Source organism: Lytechinus variegatus, chromosome 3 (assembly GCF_018143015.1).
Source record: "Lytechinus variegatus isolate NC3 chromosome 3, Lvar_3.0, whole genome shotgun sequence".
NCBI lineage: Eukaryota > Metazoa > Echinodermata > Echinoidea > Temnopleuroida > Toxopneustidae > Lytechinus > Lytechinus variegatus.
In genome coordinates this window covers 54,435,759-54,458,832 of record NC_054742.1, presented here as the reverse complement: position 1 = coordinate 54,458,832, position 23,074 = coordinate 54,435,759, and the positions used below count along the sequence as shown (strand labels likewise).

At 37.2% G+C, this 23,074-nt stretch overlaps 2 protein-coding genes across 5 annotated transcripts in view; one reads left to right on the top strand and one right to left on the bottom strand.

Moving 5' to 3' along the window:
* LOC121411388 lies at positions 1–20,880 on the bottom strand. 3 transcript variants are annotated; one of them, XM_041604087.1, is made up of 12 exons: positions 20,796–20,880; positions 14,618–17,267; positions 13,128–13,346; positions 12,621–12,698; positions 12,047–12,270; positions 11,152–11,500; positions 10,369–10,665; positions 7,413–7,624; positions 6,533–6,688; positions 5,178–5,400; positions 4,719–4,775; positions 1–4,371 (listed from the first exon to the last, which is right to left on the bottom strand). In XM_041604087.1, the coding sequence occupies exons 2-12, from the start codon at positions 17,216–17,218 to the stop codon at positions 3,880–3,882; spliced, it is 4,908 nt and encodes a 1,635-aa protein (XP_041460021.1). In that variant the 5' UTR covers positions 17,219–17,267; positions 20,796–20,880; the 3' UTR covers positions 1–3,879. The 3 variants fall into 3 exon arrangements, with proteins under 3 accessions (XP_041460021.1, XP_041460019.1, XP_041460020.1); XM_041604085.1 differs by lacking the exon at positions 20,796–20,880 and adding an exon at positions 20,408–20,588; XM_041604086.1 differs by lacking the exon at positions 20,796–20,880 and adding an exon at positions 20,136–20,179.
* LOC121411387 overlaps positions 20,845–23,074 on the top strand; it is a 34,493-nt gene continuing 32,263 nt past the window's right edge. The window contains exon 1 of one of the 2 annotated variants that reach the window (XM_041604083.1): positions 20,845–20,926. The gene's annotated coding sequence lies outside the window, so the exon portion shown is untranslated. Of the gene's footprint in view, positions 21,078–23,074 lie in introns of both variants that reach the window. The other variant, XM_041604082.1, reaches the window with a different exon arrangement.

Genomic DNA, 23,074 nt, shown 5'->3' with positions numbered 1-23,074 from the left:
TTTCTTGTAAAAGTAAATGTTTTATTTATTACCAAAAAATTATACAGAAGATACAAATAATACCAATTATTCCATAACCATGGTTCTGTATGTATATGTCCAATTAAGACCCCCCCCCCCCATCATCACTTTGGAACATGCATTTACACTGTAAAATGCAACATACACACTACAAAAACTCTGCTGATTAAACACCAGCCTGGAATATATATAAGTCCACACCAGAGAAGTGTTAAACAACACCACTTTTGTTTTGGTCTTACACCAGATGGGTGTGTATACAACACCAATTAGCATTAAAACAGCATCCGTTTGATTCCAAACTGGTGTCGTAAAAAAAAAAAATTCTTGTGTGGACAAATAAAGACCGGGCTGGTGTTAAATCAACACTAGAGTTTTTGCAGTGTAGGAATGAATAGCATGAAATGTGGAATGAAACTGACCATCACATGAAATCACAAGCACATTACTATTGAATTAACTTTTTTCCACATCAACACGAGAGTCACGAAATGTGGAAGAGGAAAACCAAAGGCCAGGGGCCAATTCCACAAAGAATCAAAACTGTGTAGGAACTACCACGGACACAGGGCTCAGTGGCCAATCACAATCCAGGATTCCATGAAAGTTACAATAGTCTTTATGAAACAGGCCCTGGAGGGATATTTAATTTCAATTTTTTTTTCTTTGCTATTGAGTGCACTTGAATTGCAAGTCTTCTGACATTTTGATGATTTTGAAAAACAACAATATCAATACAATATGAATTGGAAAAATAAAGCCAGAGTCATTTTTTTCACTACCATATGGTGGAGCGGAAGACATGAGAAGAAAACGTGAAAGTCACAACCTATCAAACATTGAAAAGGAATTACATAAATCATTAGACATAATATATGGTAATCTGTTTATTAATTTTTGACTTGCTATGATATCTTCCAATTTCGATCTTCAAATACCAGGGTCTGGTTTCATGAAGAATTTTTACAATTTCTTTAACAAGTTTAATATCAGCCAATCAAACTGAAAGATTTCTGTGGCTTTAAACCGTTTATGAAAATTTGTTGTAAGCACACTGCTCGACACACATGTATGCACTAATACATTCAACGCTACCACAACACCCAATGAAAAGTTTAGTTCTAAGCAATCAAATATTTTTCCTACTTCATTTCTTTCATGTACCTTAACCATTAACCTTACAGAAGACTAAATCTAGACCCTTTGACAAGATATATCACAATCATTTCATAGTTGACACCTTAGCTGTCGGAAGACAATGTACATCAATTAGAATGGAAGACTTACATACAACTAGACATGTAATGATGAACATAGATGGAGAATGAATGTACATTATAAATTCAAAGTATTGTAACCCAGACACCAAACAAAAAACTCCACAGCGTAACTGAACAAAAATATCAAATATTGAGAGAACGCCCATGTCCCACAAAAAACCAGACAAAACCATTTAACCATCAAACATACTTCACAAAATAAACACATATATTCACCTGAACAGTATTATCAATCTCTGCATACTGAATGGCAATACTGTATTTTGTTTGATTTTTAACATAACTGAGTGATATAAAGGCTGAAAACTGTATTCAGCTATTCTATTTAATACTCATTATCATATTGCAGTGAGGCACAACATGGTTATCAAAAATATATGTCCAATTACATGTACTAGTAGTATAACTTACATGATTACTTGAAATACTTGATCTTTTTTACACACTAAACCATAACAAATCACTTCAATACCTGAATTAACAAAGATTCCATGGTTGGACAATTGGCAGTGGAAGACATTTTTTTTTAGATGTAAATACATAAGTATTGTAAGATGTAAGTACATACATGTATACACAAATATGTATATATACAGAAGCACACAAAGCATTAAAACTTGGTAATTCATAGGTAACACATGTTGTCATTTTCTGTTACAAGATAAGATATACCACAAAATGGAACAGTATTGTCCCTTCTTTGGCCTATTTTGTTTATCTATCATAACATTTAAAGTGGCACTGCATGATGGGTACGAGTTGTGCAAGCTGGTGCCCTACAAAATTAATTTCTAATTTCTAATCCCAATTCGTCCAATTACCATCTCATCTATCAATTTGTCTACCATCAGTCCACTATCTATATGGTATAATTGCCATTTCGTCCACCCATCATCTTGTCTAATAACCACTTGGTCCAATAGCTATTTAGTCCATATACCATTTGGTCTAATCCGACTATTTGGCGAAATAAATGAAAAGAAAATGGGTATTACACCAACTGGTTATGAGATGGTCATAGACGAACTGGTAATTAGACAAAGTGATTATTAGACCAAATGGTAAATGGACTAAATGGTTGATAGACAAAATGTAGATGGACAGAATGGCATTATACTAAATGAAGATAGACCATGTGATGAGTGAACGAGTTGGCAATAGACGAAATTGCAATTGTTTTGATTAATTAGTCTGCTGTTCTTTTTCTTAATTTTATGCAATAAACCATGCATTCAAAATCCCTTTGGAGAATTTGGGCTATTGAGTTGATATTTCATGAATGAACAACCATCCTAGTACTAAGAGATATGTTTGGCAGTAAATAATAGGTAGACTATTTTCAATTTCACAGGAAATGTCACTTGTGCTATGTGCTTCAATTGTAGAGCAGAGGGTGAACCAGAATACAAGAGGAAAGAGGCAGAGCATTGTATCGCTATTTCTAATAATATGAAATTAAGATAGAAATGAGAGACATCATATTTTCAAAATACTGGCAAGTGTGTTTCACAAGGAGTGGACTTTCAGTCATTGCATAAGTGCCCATGCACCGCCATGACACCCTCTAAATGTATCACCCTTATTAAAGTCCAGAACTTATTAATCAGTCTTGGACAGTGGATTCCAGACCCCCCAAAAAATTGACCACAGTCTCACTTCAATGTACACTGGAATGATTGAACAAAGTTGTCTGCTAATCTTGACAGTAACAATACATCAAATATGTTCCCAACTATCTTGTGCCATCACATTAATATAAATACAAGAAATGCACAAAATAATAAAGAAAAAACAAAATCAGGACAATCACGATACCTCATAGACCATAACCAAAGCTTATTAGTCTGAATTTACAAAGTGGGAGGGAGTATAAAAATTATGGACAGTGCAGATTTCTTGCATACCGGTAATCGTGAATTGAGTGTCAAAAGTGCACAATCTCCTGAAGATGACAAGAACACACTTGTCGAAATGTCAAGTTTGGAGGTATTATTCAGGACCAACAATTGCCCACAAAAAATACAAGGTGTACCGTGAAACCAACTTCACTGCACATTTGTTGTTGGACCTTTCTCTGTGAATTGTTCATTAAATGAAATAACCACAACTATGTCCACAAAATCTGCATACATTTCAAAGTCATTTTCTTACGATTCTATGCTATGGGTATCCTCTTAATAATCTATTACAAAAGTCATTAAATGCAAACTGGAAAAAAAAATTGTAGATGAAAGAATTAGAACTAATGCTCATGCTAATACTAATAATCATACTAATACTATAATTATACTAATATTAATACTACTATTACTAATAATAATACTCCTACTTATAATAATGGAATGATTGAATACCAAGGAATTTAATTCAGTAAACTCTACATTCATCAACTTCACATAAGTTAAACATTTGTTAAAGGTCTACTTAAAAGTTCATTGCTTGTCTACTACTTCAAAATTCATGTGATTTTAATTTCTTCCCACTAGAAAACTAACCTTAATCTCCTATCCAATCAACTCAAACTGAGCAGATTAGTGTAATAAAATAGTTCATGAAACAGTACAGATAAATTCTCTGACTATAGGGGATAAGTAACCACAAGGTTTTTCACTACCACTTGAGGAACTCCTTTGGTATCTTCTGATATTTCTTTCATGAACACTCTTCTCTCCTGAACACCGACTGGTACTCTCTGAAGGCAGAGGTCAATGGCTCGTGTGAAGTCCATATGCACGATCCAGCGGTATCGATCATACATCTCCACCAGGATGTCAAAGGCTGCTGGCTGTGTCCTCTGCATCGCAGTGTGTCCAGCAACAACCTGCTGACCGGGATGGCCAAAGACCATGTTCTGAATTGCCCCAGAGAGGTGCTTTAGATTGGGGTTGAGGATGACATCCTGGAGGGTCTGTCCAGGAACTGCAGCAATGACTTGGATACCCCTCTGTCTGGTAGCCAGGACCGCTGCAGCATCCGCTTCAGTCGCGACTTCATCAATGACAAGTGTCAAAGGGCTGTGATTCCGCACTACTTCCTTTATCATATTAGACTGTGAACCCCAACCTGGAATCTATACATATGCAATATTACCAAAATAAGTTTATCTGCCATTTGTTATTAATTCTGAAAGACTTACTACATTTGATAATTAAGTAAATGGTATTTAAGTTGGTTCAAATACAACTTGACAAAAGAACTGCCGTTAACTATATCGTTTAATGAATCAATGTTATGTTTATAATACATTACAAGTAAAATCTTGCAACAATTTTAAAGAAAATATTCAGCAATAAGAAAAAATCAGGTACCATTATGACATACATGTAAACAAGGACTATTCTTCAATGAAATACCAACTGTCCACAAATCTAGTTTATTCAAGAATATATTTTCCCAAATTAATGCAGTCGGACTTACCTGAACACGCCTGGCCCCACCTATAGCCGGATGTGGCACATCCCCATCACCGGTAATCTGCACCAAAGTAGGGAAAAGAATCGTCGGTTAGTCATTCACCTCGTCAGTGCTTGTGACAAAAACTTCCTCATTTAACAGGTAAAACAATCATAAGACAAGTTTACAAAGAAAAATTTTATATAAATTGGTGATATTTCGTCTGTTTACTATAACTGACAATCAAAATATGAAATGAAAAAATTAAGTAGACTATGAGGCATACATGATGAAAGAATGTCTACATTTCACGACTTGCGATGAGAGCATTTTTTTTTCTTTATTTTCTTCTAATTGTGCAATAGTCGTTCATTTTGATCAACTTCGATTAGGGCAGCAAATTTGAAATGCCTCTGTATGTGTTTAAAGAGGGAGGCAAACTCAGAAAAGGTGAAAGAAATAAAAAGATAAAAATAAAGTAACCTCATTGTATGTGTCAACAACGACCACACGCCTCATTGCAACGTCATTTATCACCCTGGCTGCTTCCCTCAATATGGTACTTTTTCCAACACCAGGATTCCCTATGATTAGAATGGACTGTCCCTGGTTCATGAGGTCAAAGAGAGGGGTTGCACATCCTAGGACTGCATGCCTTGTCAATGCTGTTAGTCCTATTGGTTCTTTCCTACGATTGTATATAATCCTGCAAAGCAAGAAGATAAGATATTTTCTTTATTTCTTGTGACATTTTTATTTATTTATTCATGAAAATGAGACAGGACACCTCATCATTTTCTCTTTGTTTCCACAAGGAAATGTTTTGACAGACATGTCCTAGTAAATTTAAAGTTAGTCAAAATATTCCACACTTAAAAGAAGTCTATGCCACTTTCAGAAAACTTTGCACCAACTTACTTGGTGGAAGCATGAAGTTCTCCAACCTAGATGATCTGGATCAAGAAAAAAAAAATTCTTCCACACATTCCAAATACAAGGGGGAGGGGTCACATACTTGTTTCCACTGATCAACTTTATCATATCCTAATATATGTTTGCAGTTAGAATGAAGGCACCAGAAAGCCACAGAAACATTGATATTTTTAGATGATCAATCAGCTGTTCTTCCATTGTGACATAATCAACGTGCAGTGCATACAACATGCACAGATGAGGATGTGCACTATAACAGAAGTATGTCATTACTCAATGTTATCAATAAGTAAGGATAATCCTATGCGCAGATGCGCCTAGTACAAATGACAAAATACCATCACTGTAATGTCCAGTAATGACGTCGGTACCAATCACTAAAAGCCTATATGATGTGGAACAGTGACATAAATGGGATAATTCAACAAATTCAATTTGAACTGCATATTTGCATATGTTGCCATAGAGTACTGAAGTTTTGCATGTCAGCGTTTTTGATACCATATTTTGGAAGAACATGATGAAAAACCCCCTCAACCCAAATTTGGTGGGAATCGGTCCATGAGGCCCCAAGATATGACCTCTTGAATACATAATTAGTCCCATTGAAGTTAGTGTATTATTGGCATGTGTCCTAACATTTAGAACCAGGCCAATAATACACTGACTTTGATGGGCTAATTATGTATTCATGAGGTCATATCTTGGGCCCCATTGACCAATTCACACCAATACGGGGTTGTGGGTGTTTTCATCATGTTTTTCCAAAATATGGTATCAAAAACGTTGACATGCAAAAATAGAAATTTGATGACGTTACACTTTGGTACTCAATTAGTATTTGAAGAATTAAATTGAAATAAATGCATTTTAAGATGAAGGTGATGCAGTGCATGACTACCTACCCTACTCTGTGGAGTGTATCTTTGATTGAAGTTTTACGATCACCTGATACAGGTGAACAGTGTTTTTTCACAAAATCTTTCAGATCTTGCTTTGTTAGTTGTTTGTCGGTAAGAGTCCTTATTTTCAGCTGACCCGGGTGCTCTGGTTGGTAATACCTGCATAAAGAAGGAGTAAAAGTAAAAAGCCCACAATAAAATCTTCAATAGAAAACAGGCAAGAACAAGAAAATTAACCCCTACTTCATACAGAAATGTACATCCAAACAATAAAACAATTTTGGGTAAAAATAGTCAACTGCTTATATACTTGTATGATTCAATTAATTTACTGTAATTTTGTTTGTTTAATATTTTTTACTTCAATTACTAATGCTGCTCTAACGAGAGCTAAAGTAAAGACTAGATGGATTCTTGAATGCATGCAGTTGATATTTAGGGCTTTACCAAAGAATGGGATGATAAATTATATAAGAGCACAAATAATTTCACAATGCAAGCAAACTTAAAGAATTTATTTTCTTTTCAATCACTTGTTTTATATGTACATATTCCTGCTAAAATCTACAATGAGTTTTTGATCTCTTAAGTATGGAATTTGACTTGCATTACCTTTTTAGATGAGGAAGAACACACAAAGACTAAATGATATGCAAACATGTAAAAAAAATCATGTGATCATGCTCCATATGAATTTCTGCTTTTAGTTGGCATGAACACATAGCAATTTATTTCAGGGTTTGTAATGCAGGTCATTGCATATCAACCGTAACCTAGCAATTAATTCTGTAAATTTGAGGCCCCAAAACAAAAGAAAGGTGACCTCTCCACAAAAATGTAGATTTTCTTTTAAAAAGAATGCATGTTTACAATATACATGTACCTTGCACTTGGTTTTCTCCCTAAATCCAGGACAACCTCTGAAAGTTGATCAAGGGAAAGGGATTCATCTGTCTCTGCAAGCGTCTTCAAACTATACTTGATGCAGATACCGAAGGCTTCAACAAACTTCTCCTGGTCATGCTTCACGATCTCATCAAACTCTTCAGCTAATTCATGGGTGGTCTGGCATGGATTGATGGCTTTGTTAGCAAGCTGAAATATGTAAATGGATTATTGAAAAAATACTTAGGAATCACATGCACCTTGAAAGATGAAGAAAAATAAAGTTTTACAAAATAAAAATACACATTGATAGAAATGTATGGCATTTGAGGCGCTATTATCTTAGGCCGGAGATACACATACGTCGAAAGGTGGACTGAGGCTAGCTGGCCCAAAGCAGTTCGACATGTGTATCACCTAAGCCTGAGTCATATTGATTATTTTGAAAACCGGTGTTCGACAGCTCTAATTCGATCGAACATCGATGCATCGAATATTGAAGGCGGGGAAAATTTTGTCTTGTTTTTGCGTCGATGCGATGTCGATGCGCTTTGCATATGCACTACTCACTGACGGTATGCGCTGGCGTTAGCCGGTGAGCGCTGCACAAGCAGATGACAGAGCAAAGTTCGTTTGTATTTTCCATGATCACAAAACACACAAAAAAGGCCGGGGACCAAAGCAGAATTCTTCCCAAAATATCTTCAACAATGATATTTGCAGATGACAACATATAAGTTTAAAATGAAACAATAATAAAGACATGAATCACGCAGAGTCGATCCGAATGATTTTCGGTCAACTAGCATTCGCAGTCCATTCACCAGCCCCGTCCGCAGCTCCGTACACTCACTCTCCCGAAACGACAGGCGTGCTTGACGTCAGCGCCAGCAAACAAGTGCAATCAACGGAGAGCGCTGTAACTTGCCTGAGATTGTGTAGTTGGATCCAAAATGAGCTCCAAATAAATTTATGGGAATAAATACGTAATTTTCTCTGGATGGTCATTTGAATTGCTATTCAATGCTGATATAACGATTGTGAGGAAAGATTGTGGAATATGAGTTATGACGATGTTCGAGAATTAATCCTGATAATGACAATCCAGTTTTTTAGACGCAATTGAGCATGCGATCAAAATAAATACGAATGTTTCGAATCGAGCCCTAAATTCATCTAAATTATTACGATTTAACAAGATTTTATGGTCATACTAAGAATATTGACGATGTCAGCAAAGTATGTTATGTTCATATGGAAGAATTAATACTGGGATTATTTCTATTGTTATTCCATCTCTGGACGTCTCCTCCAAGCTCCGAGAAAATAAGCACAATGCGCATGCGTGTTCGATGACGTATGACATATTTTCCCATTCATGAAATCAGAGCCCAAAGTTGGGCACAAACTAGCTTCAAATTGATGGGAAAAAAAATCAAATGCAATTTTCTCTGTTTTGTCATGTAAAATGTTATTATATGGTGATATTACGAACTTGAACAGAGTTTTTGCATGTAGACAATGTTCGAGAATCAATCCTGACGTGATGATTATATTTTTTTAGACAAGTGCATGCACTAGCTCGACTCAAGAAGTCAAGTCGATCGTCATGAGATGTCCGCCATTGAAAATTGAAACGAAATACAAACGTTTCACATCAAGCTCTAAATTCATATTAATGATTATCATATGCAAATTATTGTTAAATAATAAGATTAAATAATGTTCTATGGTCATGATATTAATATTGTTCATGAAAGCAAGATTTATTTTACGTTGATTGCGTCAATTTCCGGCCATTTTCTGGTTTGATTAAAGAACAATACTGCGCATGCACGATCGATGGCCATGACTTCTATTCGTATTCATGAATTCATCGTGCATAAATTATCTCGGCACGAGCAGACGAGTAAGACTCGAACTATGATCGAAATAAACTTCAAATTAATGGTGAATAGCATCATAATAACTCAATCGGTTTCATTTTTGGGGCAATAGAAATCAAGTAAGTAGTAGTAAAGTTGGACATTACTGATATTTTGATGATTGATTGTGTAAACCAAACAAATCGGCCAGCCGAAGTATTTTTTTTTTTTTTTCGATGCACCGATTTTGCAAAATCTGCACCGGTGTTCGATGACATCTATCGAACACCGATTTTAAAATCGATTCGACTCAGGCTTAGTATCACCTCACTATTTTTTACTACTGGACCGTACTGAATACACCTAAAAGGCGGCTTTACCATTGAACTAGAAAGGTTAATAGCAAATAATAGTTATTGCTCACGAACAATAGAAAATGCTGGCATGAAAAGACAGGCACACTTGTCACTTAAATAGTAGTCATGGATAAAAAATCTTGAAACGGTTTCACTCTACTTCTAGTGTATGTGTATATGCACCAATTACAGGGCGTCTAAGGTGACTTAAAACCTGCGCACATGCATCATGGGTCTAAGATGTATTTGAGGCTGCTGACCTCAACATACATCCATTACTGAATGGCCACTTTGCAGGTAATAAGTGTTCTTTTTTTATTTTTAAAAGATAAGTGAAATGTTATAACCGCAGAAATGAGCCAATTCAAAGTAAATTCTTTTTTTTTATTATTATGGCATCTGAATATAAAAAGACAGACAGAGGACCTGGGAGTGTTTCATGAAAGTTGTCAACACTGACTAAATTGTCAGCACTAACAATTTCAATGAAATCCTTGGTTCCGATTGGCCCAGATGCTCTGGCCTCTGACTGTAACTACGGTAAATGTCGGAGAAAGACAACTTGCATAAAACAGTCCCCTGAAAACATAATGCCCCAGGCGACTACCTATTCCCGGTAGAGGCAAACACAACAAAATCAATACCTGAAGAATGATGGTGGCTGCTGGGGACAAATGATTTGGTAATATTCCACATTTCATATCCCTCAAATAGTCTTTCAAACAGTACCTACCTTGCTTGTAAAAGGAATGAGTGTTGGTTTTCCTGCATCATTGTAGTGGATCACTTTGTCATTGGCCATTGATGATGACTGCTGAGACATCTCTTGTTCACTAGCTGCCTGTGGGTTGGTACTTCCCACTGATCCTTTGGGGACCTCATCAGTGGCTTTTTCTTGCGGCATTGCTATGTGTTTCTTCTCTGATCTACGAGATGTGGTAATGGAGCTGACTGGCCTGGATTCCTTGTCTTTGGCAGGTAAGATGGAATCTGGCCCAGGCCCTGTCAGTATATCAGGATGAAGGTTTTCCTAAGAACATAAAAGTAATGAACAGTGATACAAGGCAGAGACATTCACAGGATGATACTGGATTTCAAAAATTTACTGCTGTGTTATTTTTAGTCATTAGACATTGGCTTTGAATGTTTTTTTTTTATATCATTTGCAGCTTCCAAGATATCATTCTCGAGACAAAGGAGGGAATAAATAAAGTGCATTTCAGTGAAAAAAAGCTGAAGCTCCCATTCAGCAAGCTTATATTTAATCGATGTAAAGCAAAGTATATTAATGAAGCGATGGTGATCAATAACATGATGTGACCTATTACTATCTCTATCTGAAAACAAAATATGACTGACTTTAACTTTTTTTTAATGATAGAGTCAAACTTGAATAAAATAATCTCTCCTGTATATAAGACAAATCTGTGCTTAATTCAATGCCATCAGGACAAACCGACTTGACCCATGCAAGTTTTACTGTCCTTTTCATGAACATAATTTTTTTTCTTGTTACCTCCATATCCACTAGGCCATTTGTTGTCTGGGCTTGACCCACAATTTCAAGTTCAACTAAGTCATCAGATGTGGAGGACACTCTATGTACCGACACAGGCTTCTCAGAAGTGGCCTTTTCTTTCGCTGACGATACTAGATCATGCTTCTGCGATGTTGTAGATGTCACAAGGGAATAATCCTGAGAAACACTCACTGATACTGAAGATGCAGAGGGATTCTGGTTACTGTTCCCAGATGATGTAGTACTGCAAGAAGGTTCTTTTGTCTTGCTTGATGTTGAGGGTAGACCTTCAACTTCTCTACAGTATAGTTGGCTCACATCAGTGATCTGATGTGGTAACATCATTCTGTGACAATATGGAATTAACAGTCAGTGAAGACTGACAAGCTGGTTAACAACATCACCTTTGAGCACTAGTAAGACCATGTTCAAGGGTCACAATGTTTGTGATCTGCTTTAATGTAAGGAAAGGGAAATTATTCATTTTCATGTACTTATCTAAACAAATATGAAAAGCCACCCCAAAACCAAAAATAAATCGGCCAAAATTAATTTTGCAAATTTTCCAGTGTAAAATAACACATCCCAAGGTTTAATATAATATATGACTTGTCAATAATTGATTATATTTCAACAGTATAAAAAATTATTCTTTCAGATTTATAAGCTAATTTTCTCATTTTTGCTTTTTGAAGACCAAATAGTAAATTTGGCTATTTATAGAAATATTTCCTTGGTGACTCATTGTTGGATTGGGGGTGGATGGTCACATATGTAGTTGTTGATTTATGGCATTTCCATCTTCAGTTGGATGAGTTCTAGTATCATTTTGAGTACTTGCTTGAATCACATACAAAATGTACAAAAACTGAGACCACATATGTGCACTCACCTTAACATCTTTTGATAGAGATGTGGGACTTGCTTCATGGTCCATCTCGCTGTTTCCTTGAGCTTGAGGATAGCTTCCTTGCCGTATACCTCACCAGAGCTAGGAGCTTGAATGGTTCCTATACACACCTCTACAACAGGACAAGGATCGATGCCAAACAACTTCAGAGACTCCAGCAATGTCTGGGATTTCTTGGAATTGTTTTTGATGAGACATTCTGCCTCCTGCAAAATAAGGACAAATCGTGTGTACTGAGATTGTAATTTACTGATCCATGGCTATTTTAGTCTTATTTAGACAGAATATGTCATGTTTACTCAACACATGAGCCTAGATGATTTTCAATACAAATTTCTACTCAGCTTCCGTTCACCTGCAGTTCTTGATTAAATTTGGGATTCCAGTTCTGTTTTCGGTACATCAACATACAGAAGTGGATATTCTCAGAGTATCAGCTAGAAAAATTACCACAAACATTTCAGCTTTTATTAACATTTTGCTTCTTATTTTTTTATGATATTGCGATTTTTCTGTCTCTTGTACTCTTACTACGTTATATTATGAACAAACTTACCTGCAAATCAAACACATTGATCATCTTGATTCCAATAGTATCACTGACCTCTGTAAGAAGCTGCTTACCAAACACAACCTACAGTAACAATGAGGAATCAAGGAGGAAGTTCAAATGCAACAGAAGGAAACAGGTAGAGATCTTCCTACAGTTTAGGAACATAAGCATGAAATTATGACTACTTGCATATCTCTTTACCAACTGTTCCATGATTGTACATTTCTATTTTTTGACATGTCAGAAATGAGAACCCATTATACTGATAGCTTCCTCCTCTTTCTTTTCTGGCAACCAGAGATATCTCTTTCTCACTGGTAGCTTCCTACATCCTAGCTCAACATGTTCAAATACAACCAGTGGCTACCAAGAAGAATAGGAGGTTGCCTTCACAAGATAGACATACATCACTTAAAGTTTACTGACTGGCAAACATACCCTATGGAGTTAATAAATCTTAAATCTTACATTTCAAAATTACACGTGTTTAAAACTGAGGACACAAAGTACCTTCAAGATTGACCCACTGGTCAAGAAATCCAATGCGGACCTTTCCAACGGTCCAAGCACCTTCTTATGATCACCAGACGTCAAGGTCAAGGAGATAGCAAATGTAGGGCCATCCCAGAGACCAACAATAAACCAACCATCAAATAAAGACACAGAAAGTATCGGATAGATTGACTTGCTTAGAAAATCTTTGATCAGTTCACCAAAATAGTTGAAATCCTGCAGAATGTGTGAGGGAACATAAAAAAATAATGTAAACATTACCAAAATGCAATAAAATACATAGAAATATTTTGATGAAAATTGAATTAAATTGTCTCACTTGAGGGCAGGATTCAAAAGATTATAATAAACCTCCCATTCTCTGTCAAATTTCAGACTTGTGTGTATATGTACCTCTGAAGTTATTTACTACAAGGAAATAAAAAATGAAATAAAGGAAGAATGAGTGCCCTGACCAAGTTTACAACTGTCAATTTGCTACAAAGCCAAAGCTCGTTCAACTTGCTTTTTGTCATTACGTCCATGAGGAGCTTATGTAACTTTGAAGATAATAATAAATATACTTGCTTATGATAATAATAGCTGGATTAATTTAGCACTTTTTGCCTGAGGATACAAAACGCTTGCTATCATTACCACGGCTTTAGCTCGAGCTACCATTACCGACGCTCAGCGCATGCAAGGAATTAATCCTACCGGGTACCCATTCACCTCACCTGGGTCGAGTGCAGCAGTGTGGATAAATTTCTTGAACTAAAATGCACCATGGCTACGATTCGAACCTCTGTTTGAAAGGCGAGAGTCAGAACCACTAGACCACGACGAACCCACATATAGCACTTAATACTTTAAATAGATCAGGAGTAAGCACTCTAGGTCTCACAGGCCTAATTCATTCCCCATAGACTCATGTGTTAAATTGGCACTTTAAAAAATTCATTAAAAATAAGGATGAAATTCGGGAGTCGAATGTTTACTACCAGTGGATAGGATTTATACCTGGCAATCCATATCTGACCAGAAAAGGGTCCCTCGACCGGCTCATTTTAAAAAATAAATTGGCGTGTTTGTAGACACCGTCGGGGGAGCAGATTCATCAACTCAAACAGCAAAATAGCCCTAATCCTTCCGCCAGTCAAAATATAGTCCAAAATTGGTGATATTTCTTCCCAATAAGGGAAAAGGAAGTTCAGTAATTACCAAAAATAGAATCAGTGTTAGATGGACAATCATATGCATACACTTTGTCAATCAGCCATATCAAAATAAAAAAAATAGCAATGGGTTGGCTCGAATGAATATCTATGGCCTACCACTAGTAATTAGGCCCGTGAGACCTCTAAAGTAATGGAGCATAATTTAGGCAGTTGCGGAAAGTACTGAACAAACAAAACCATATATATCATTGTATATATATTTTATGATGAAGTTTGGGGGAATAGATTCATCAATGGCTGCAAGAAGTTAATTCACAAACCAAAGCTCACCTGAAGAACAGTAACTGTATCCCGGCCTTCAGTTTCTGCAGATGCACTAGCTGGTTCCAGGTTCCCTATTTCATTACTCATCCCAGAATGAAGAGACTCTGAGTCTGATATGGTGTCACTCCCAAGAGATTCAACTTCGTCTTGCCCTAAAGACATAGACTGATCCAAGCTCCCATCAAGTTCATCATTAATGGTTTGAAGTGAAGATCTCTTGTTTGAAAATGAGAAATCTTCAAAATCTTTGGTCTTCTGAGAGAAGCGTGCAATATCATGAGCAGAGTACCGGTATGTTAAATCAGTGTCAATATCAAGAGTGTCCAGGTTTGGGACATCATCAGAACATTCAGTCTTTTTAACATAGCTACCTACATCATTGTTGGGACATAGTAAGTCTTTATTGCCATTGGAATTTACCAAGTTTAGAGGATGGTCAGTGATCTGATCAGTGCTGCATTGATTGTTACCTCCTCTAGGTGATGCTGGGCCATGATCAGCCAGGTCTGAGTTTCTGAGGTCTGCAGAAGAATGAACTGTGGTCTGAATAGAGTTGGAGACATCATTATCAGTTTCTGGAGCATGTTTTTCTTTATCAAGAGAGGCAGAGTTTACCGAGTCTTCACGTTGGTCTGCGTTCTGAGTATGAAAACAATCATCATTGCACAACATATCAGTATCTCCATCAGAAGTTTCAGAGACTTGCATGCCGCCAGGGAGTTCCATGTTTTGGACAGAGCTACATGTACATGCCTCATTATTATTATGGGATGAACCAGTTTCTTGATCACACAGGTCAGAGTCTGCGGAGTCTTCAGGAAGTTCAACACTTTGAACAGAGCTAAGCCTATAAACACCATCATCAGTGCAAGGTGATCCTGTCTTCTGATCAAGGGCATCAGAGTTCGATGAGCCTTCCAGTTGTCCAGTGCTAGATACGGCATCATCCGTGATCGGTGAACGATGGTCTTGATCAGGATTGTCTCTACTATCTTCAGCATTCTGCATTGAGCTGCATTCTATGTTATCTGAATGTGGCAAATTTGTTTCATGATCTTCAACAGAACCTAAGTTTTCTTTGCTTCCTGTTTTTTCAGTGTTGTGGATGGAGCTGTTTGAAGTGCTTGTACATACATTTTCTGTGCCAAGAGTACCAGCATCCTGACTAGAATCATCAGAGTTTGGGGACAGTTCAGAATCCTCAGTACTTAGAACAGAACTTCTTACATCAATATCAATTTGAAGTGACTCTATTTCTTGATCAAGAGCATTTGAGTGTGCCAGAGCTTCAGAGGATTCAGAGCACTGATCTGGCAAACATCCATCTCTATCACCTGCTTGATCTTCTATGGTAACTGAAGTATTATGTGCAACTTTTGAATTCATATCTGGAAGAATGACATCATCCGACTTGACAAACACCCTGTCATTATTCACGGCAAAGTGGTCTGGATATGCAGTGATTGTTTCTCTGAGCTTCTGGCTAGTGCTTCCAACAGCTACTTGCTCTCTCGGATTCAGTGTATCATTGACAAATACCAGTAGTTGACTCATTGTAGGGATGTCTCCAGTATTTTTGCCTCTGACAAAATCTTTGAACCTGGAGACCGCACTCACCAAAGGATTATCCTGAGCTTGAGATGAACCTTGGGCAATTCTGATGAAACCTTTGATCTTGGAGATGGCACTTACAAATGGGTTGTCCTGTACCTGGGATGTTCCTTTGACAACAACTAGCATGTGAGGAAGTATGATAAGAAAGTCATTGCTAAGCGACTGCAGAGTAAAGTTGAACATTTCCATGCCTTCTCCCATTGCAAGCATTTCTGCTCTGTTAAGGAGATGTGGGGCTGAATGGAACAGCTCATTCTTCAGAAGTGCACCTTGTTTATACAGGTGATCTCTGAGCTTAAGTTTACCTGACTGCATATGGCTAAGGATCAGAGAGTATGTAATTTGTGGGTTGCCATTTAAGAACACTTTACCACCTTCAACCTGGAAAACTTCAGGATAGCTCTTCAGTGTCACTTCAAATCTTCTGTGATTCATGCCCACTTTTGACATAGCAAGAGGAGCAGATATGCTTTTACAAGATTTCCACAGTTCCTCTACAGAATCTGGTCCTTTTTCTGTAATACTGGCAATAACATCTTGCAATCCTTCCATCAGGAGATAATGATGCATCTTCACTTTTGCATCACATAAGCGTTGCTTCTTCTTACAATATCCTAGAGAAACCTTCTCTTCACCTGAAATGTCAAGAATTGTTGAAATCTCCCAAACCAGCTTGCTATGGGTACTGCCCATCAAGTCCCGAATACTCTGGATGATACAGCTCAACTTTATATTTTGACTTTCGTCTTTCTTCAGAATGTTCTGTATCGCTTTTATACCCTTGATATAGCTACTGGAAAGAGATACTGTCTGACCATGAACCTTAAGAGTTGTAGGAGGATTTTCCAAAGTGGTTTTCTTCAAACGATTCCTGATCTCTTTAGTAATGGGTAGAGTTAGCAGGAAGGAATCCATTTCTTTCTCGGAGCACTTGAAGGTCTCCTTGTTGCGCAGATAATCTTCAAAGGCTGACTGGTAGTCTGCAACTTCCATGTTGTGTGATGAAATTCTTCAAATACACTTTACAGCAAACACATCAGATCTGTGAATAAGATAAAGAAGGTTGTGAAAACAGGTGGAATGATCATGGCAACCTGTCCTACATTCTGCAATTCATTATGACGTTTGAGTCAAAAATAAACTTGACATCTCACAAATCCCTATAAGGAAAAATATGTCATGAACACATAATTATTATATGTTGCCTGAAAGAGTACCTCCAAATTAATTTCATAATGACATAATTTTATAAATAATAATAATGATAATCTTATATCCATAAGCATCTACAGCTACCGTAAGTGGCCGTGTGTGACTTAAGCGTAACAGACCAACAGAAAAAATCATTAATAGGTCTCTGCTGAACTTCCTTCAGGCGAGATTATGACACCATTGACATCTGGATTCATTCATTGGAGATTCGCAGTCATAACTTACTTTGGCACAAACAATACCTACTGATTATCTAAGTGTGAAGACATACCACATAAATATGGTATGAAATTATTTTTGAGAACCTTGAATAGTAATCCCTTTCAGCAGCTTTAAAGCTATCCCGGGATGAAAACATTCTGTGTATCGGTGTGGGGTGTCATGGTGAAATACAAAGATACTCTTTCTAGTCATATATAATGATTATATGCATTCATGACCTTTTCCTTGAATTGGGATTTGTGAGGTGTCAATTTTTTTACTTGAACTGTAGAAGCATTCTTGCTTTGGTACATGGAAATACCAGATAAAAACCTATGGAAAAGGGAAGAAAAGATGAAACAAACATTGTACCAGCATGTACATGAGGAGAAAGGCTCTATCCACCAATGTCAAATTTCAATTTCCCCAATCCATGTATGATTTTGCTTAAACAAACACAAATTTCAGAGTTGAGCATTTCTCATTATAATCCAATGACTTGTATCAAAAGTGAAAGTGCGTAATAAATGGGTGTTTGCATATACTGCATCACCGGGAATTAAAATTCTGGCGGTGCCTGCTCACTTTTCACTCGCTGCCCAGGTGGTCTCCGTTCAGGCGCAGACATAATCGAGATGTCGCCATCAAAAGATTTTACAGGTCAATTGTTGGATCAATCAAAGCTGTCGAGCAGTCACCGACTGGTCGCCAATGGCGAATTCAAGATTAGCCGGGCAATTACTTAAAAATAGGCTGGTGGCCGATGGAAGATCGCCCATGAATCGGTGGGTGCTCAGCCGATCAATGCGTGGATGCAAAACAGAAAAGTTCCAGATTTGACCCAGATTTGGCCTTGAGGAATGGATAATCCACAGGGCATTGCTCAGACACTGATAAGTCTTCACAGCCCGCTCGGTTTCTACAAAATCGTTGGGTGATGGCTAAATTCCAGCACCGCCTGAGAAAGCTACTTATTGGTCGGTCGCCGCTCTAAGTTGTGACTTTTGGGACTTGCCTGTTTCTGACACAGCTTCATACATGAAGAGTTCATGCATTGATTTTGCCTTTGCATGACCAATTGACTTTGCAATGCACATGCTAGTATTGTAAAAAAAAAGTTTTGCGCATGCACCATTCATCAATCTCTTGGTATTCTCATTTTAAAATTTACGTTAAACATTTTTTGAAACAAGTGTCTTAAAAATAAATTTAATCAACATTAACTTTATTTTATTCTTATTTGTTTATTGTGAAATTTAAAAATTCAAATAACAATTCCCTGGCAATTGTTGCTACGATAATTCGGCAAAACTACACAACAATAACGTGAGCTGCGCATGCAATTTATTCAAGCACATTTGTTGTATTAAAATATTCGGCCTCGGTCTGGGCTCAACCCTTCTGACCTTGGCCTCGGATGGGTCTGCCTTGTCCTCGTGTAATCCCGCCATGGACAAGCCAGCCAAGACACAACCCTGGTCTAGCTGGTGTATGTAGGCCTATACATCCAGAGGGCACCATTAAACAAGCAATTAACGACTCCCCATTCCTAATAAGCCCAACATTTTTGGATCACAGTTCTGCTTCAGTGTTACTTAAAGGAGATGAGACATAAATTCAAAATATTTGTGGTAAAATGTACCACAGTCTGGGGCATGCACGGCTGCTCCCTATATGTAGTACTGGGGATGGGTTGCAACAACTACCTCCTTGCCTTGGTTGGAGCATAGCGTATACATGTACATGTACTATATGGGTTGGAGGCTGTATGTACACAACAATAGACCCAAACCCCTAAGCCCTGTGCATTCATCCATACATGGGTTACGCTTGCGTCGCGTAACGTGGGTGAAGAACAATAGAAAACAAGATGGCGGCGTAAACATCGGGCAAGTCTCTTCCTTCTTTTCATATTTTTCTCATTTTTTTTATGAATTCTTGTCTAAAAATAAAATCCATAGCATAGAAATGTCTGAAATGAAGTTGTATCCTGGCATGTACATGATTTAGGGCTAGATCTTTTAGAGAGAAAGTAGAAATCACGGGGGTGAAAGTTTCAGGTTTTTTAGCGGTACACGCATATGTATAGAAAAGAAGCCCTGGCTTCGTATGAGAGTAAGTTACGTTAGTAAATGATTTTTACTCTCTAGAAGCCTCCTGGCTACGAAGGACCCGTAACAATATAAAACATTCCTGTATACTCGTTTCTATAGGGGTTCATTTCCATGATTTCAGGGAATGTTTGCCAAGAGTCAAGACTAAGAGTATCGTTTGTTTCCAATACTTCTACTTGTTAAGGGTAAGGTTCCACACGCCAATACTTGTAAACATGGTTAAGGGGTGCATTCAGTAGCGGACCGTGACCCGGAGGAGACAAAGCATTGGGCCTGGGGGGCATTGCATTGTTTGTGAACAATGCCGTGCCCCCCCCCCCAATGCTTTGTCTCCTTGGAGTCACGGTCCGCCACTGGGTGCATTTTCAGAATATGGAAATTACGTGTTTAGGGTGCTTTTCGAGACCCATGCCATGGTCGCGCATGGACATGGTATCCACTCGTGAATGGAAGTGGCACCTCGGGACCGCCACACACTACCCTCCACCTACCTGGGAAGGTGGGGGGTAGTGTACGTAGCGTTAGTGAAGTGGAGTGGAGCCCGAACGACCTTCGCTCAAGTGGAGTGGAGCCCGAACGACCTTCGCTTGAGTTGAGCCTGGCTTGAGCTGAGGTAAGTGGTAACTAGCATGTTAGCAGTAAAATCAAGACAAACCTGAAATCGGTTGCTTTCTGCTTTCTTCAGTCAAAACAATCCCATGATATAGATCCAAATGCAAAGACCAAAGTGCATCTAAGGCCTAGGCGCCTATCACAATTGATCAGCAAAAGAAGCTGCCTTGACGTTGTATTCAAGTTGAGCGCGCCGAAACCAATGATACGAGATGTAGAAAATGTTTTGTGGGGAATCCCCGGACGAATTCATTTTTACTCTAGGTAGAAAGTAGTTTTATGAGAAAAAAAAATGCTTCCTTATTTTAGAATTTATATGATAAGTGTTATCATTTTATAATTATAAATTAAATTGTTGAATGTAAATTGTCAATCAAGCCAACAATTTGGTAAAAAAATAACTTATTAGTTTTTTAGAACCCGAATATTACCTTGTATTTTATAATGGTTCAGTCTACTTGCGCTGGTGGAGAACAGGGATCACAGCTGGGTTGAACGACTATGTTTTTGCACGGTGTACCAATCCAATGATCATGCAGCTAACAGTCATAAATACAACACGGTATGTTCAACTTCGAACTTTAATTTAAGCTTTTGGTAGCGAAGAAGATTTTCAAACACAACCAGCAGCTGTACCATCAGTTAGTACTACAAGGCTGGAGTAAAGTCAGCGAAGATAAAGTTGATTAGAACCAGCCAATCACAGGAACCAGGTGATGACTGATGTTTGTAACTTTGTTGACTTGTCATGCTTGTTGTGCCTTGTTGTGGTTTAAACTGTAAATCAGTGTCTGTTCAATTTAATTATTTTCATGTGCAGTTAGAGTGAGCTAGAATAGGTTCATAAAGAGGTACATATATGTCTATTCACTTGCAGTGGCAGTGATGGCGTCGATCCATTTTTCAGATTGGGGAGGCAAAATCATGAATCCATTTTCCAAAGGCGCTCGCGATCACACAACACAAACAAACTCACACACACACACACACACACATGCCTATATATAATATGTGTATATACATGTATATATATGTATACACACACACATCTATATATCTCCAGCAGATTAATGCGAGCGTGAAGCGCGAGCTGCAAATTTTGATATTTCGATCTGAAAAAAAAATTTGAGTTTAAAGAACAAGATTATAGATCCGGCAAAATCGTGATATAGGCCCCGCTCGAGAAACACTTGTAATCGATTATACTACCTCAATATCTAGGTTGCTAACTTCAGCTCACTATGTATACTCGTGATGTAGGCCCCGCTGCTGTGTTGAATGGCTTAGAATGCCCGTTCGCGGGGCCTGTTTCACGAGTATAGTACTATAACCGTTATATAGGCCCCGTACTACGGCACTTCAGTCACTCCAACACAAGAGCGGGGCCTATATCACGAGTATATATTAAGCTTGCATTCTAAGATAGTCGCGAAACAGGCCCCGTCCAATGCGCTTGTCCCAGCATTCGCACGTGTGTGGGGCTCGGATGACGGCTATATTAGTATACTCGTTATCGAGGCCCCTTACACTGTTATATCATGGAAAATAACGTGGTCATGGGGCTTGTTTCCCCATATCGTGGTCATGGGGCTTGTTTCCCCCGCGGCTGGTGAGAATTATCATGGGCGGCACTGTAGGGTGCCGGGGGGGGGGGCTTGGCAACAATTTATGTTCTAAATAAACAAGGAGAGAATATCATGGGCGGCGCTGTAGGAGGGGGCGGGGGGGTCTCCAATTTATTTTCCAAATAAACAAGGAGAGAGGACATTAGTTTACTTCTTCAGAAATTTATTTGTCGATTTATTCGTATTAATATATAGTTATTAACTTGTTCATTTATTTATCCGATTGTTTTTAAAAATTAATGTATTAATTAAACATTGAATTCATTTGTTTTCAGTGTTATGTTTTTTTTCTTTTGTGATATAGAGTGTCAGAAGTATCATTCGTTCTAAATTATTTTTATGTGCGGAAGTTCATTTATTTCAATCTATTGTACTAGTAATTGATTAGTTAATGTATTTCTATTGATTAATAAATGTATATTCATTAATCATCTAATTTATTTGTTTTCATTTTTTTTTGTGATGTAGAGAGTCAGAGGTATCATTCGTTTTTAATTATTTTTATGTGTGAAATTTCATTTATTTATTCATCAATCTATTTTAATTGATTAATTAATGAATTTTATATTTATTAATTAATCCAGGTTAATCATTTAATTTATTTCTTTTCAGTTTTTTTTCTTTAGTGAAGTAAAGAGTCAGAATCTTCATTTGTTTTTTAATTATTTTTATGTGTAAAATTTCATTCATTTATAATATATAATTGATTATTGTGTTTATTCATTAATCATTTAATTTATTTGTTCTCAGTTTTTTCTTTTGTGATATAGAGAGTAAGAGTTATCATTCGTTTTTAATTTTTTTGATGTGTGGAAGTTCATTTAATTTATTTGTCAATCTATTTTTATTGATTAATTAATGTATTTATATCATTTTATTCATTAATCATTTAATATATTTCTTTTCAATATTTTTCTTCTTTTGTGATATAAAGTGTCGGAGGTATTATTCGTTTTTAATTCTTTGTATTTTTGGAAAATAATTAATTGATTAATTCATTCATTCATTTATTTATTTATTATCTATTTATTTATTATTTTTTCATCTTTTTCTTTTGGTGATACAGGGCCATACACTTAATTTAT

Excerpts from the sequence above, each read along its gene's own strand:
- LOC121411388 (XM_041604087.1), bottom strand. The coding sequence starts at position 17,218 with ATGGAAGTTGCAGACTACCAGTCAGCCTTTGAAGATTATCTGCGCAAC. Across the intron at positions 13,347-14,617 it reads ATACAGTTACTGTTCTTCAG|GATTTCAACTATTTTGGTGA; the intron begins GTGAGCTTTGGT and ends CACATTCTGCAG. Across the intron at positions 4,776-5,177 it reads TTGTTGACACATACAATGAG|ATTACCGGTGATGGGGATGT; the intron begins GTTACTTTATTT and ends ACTTTGGTGCAG.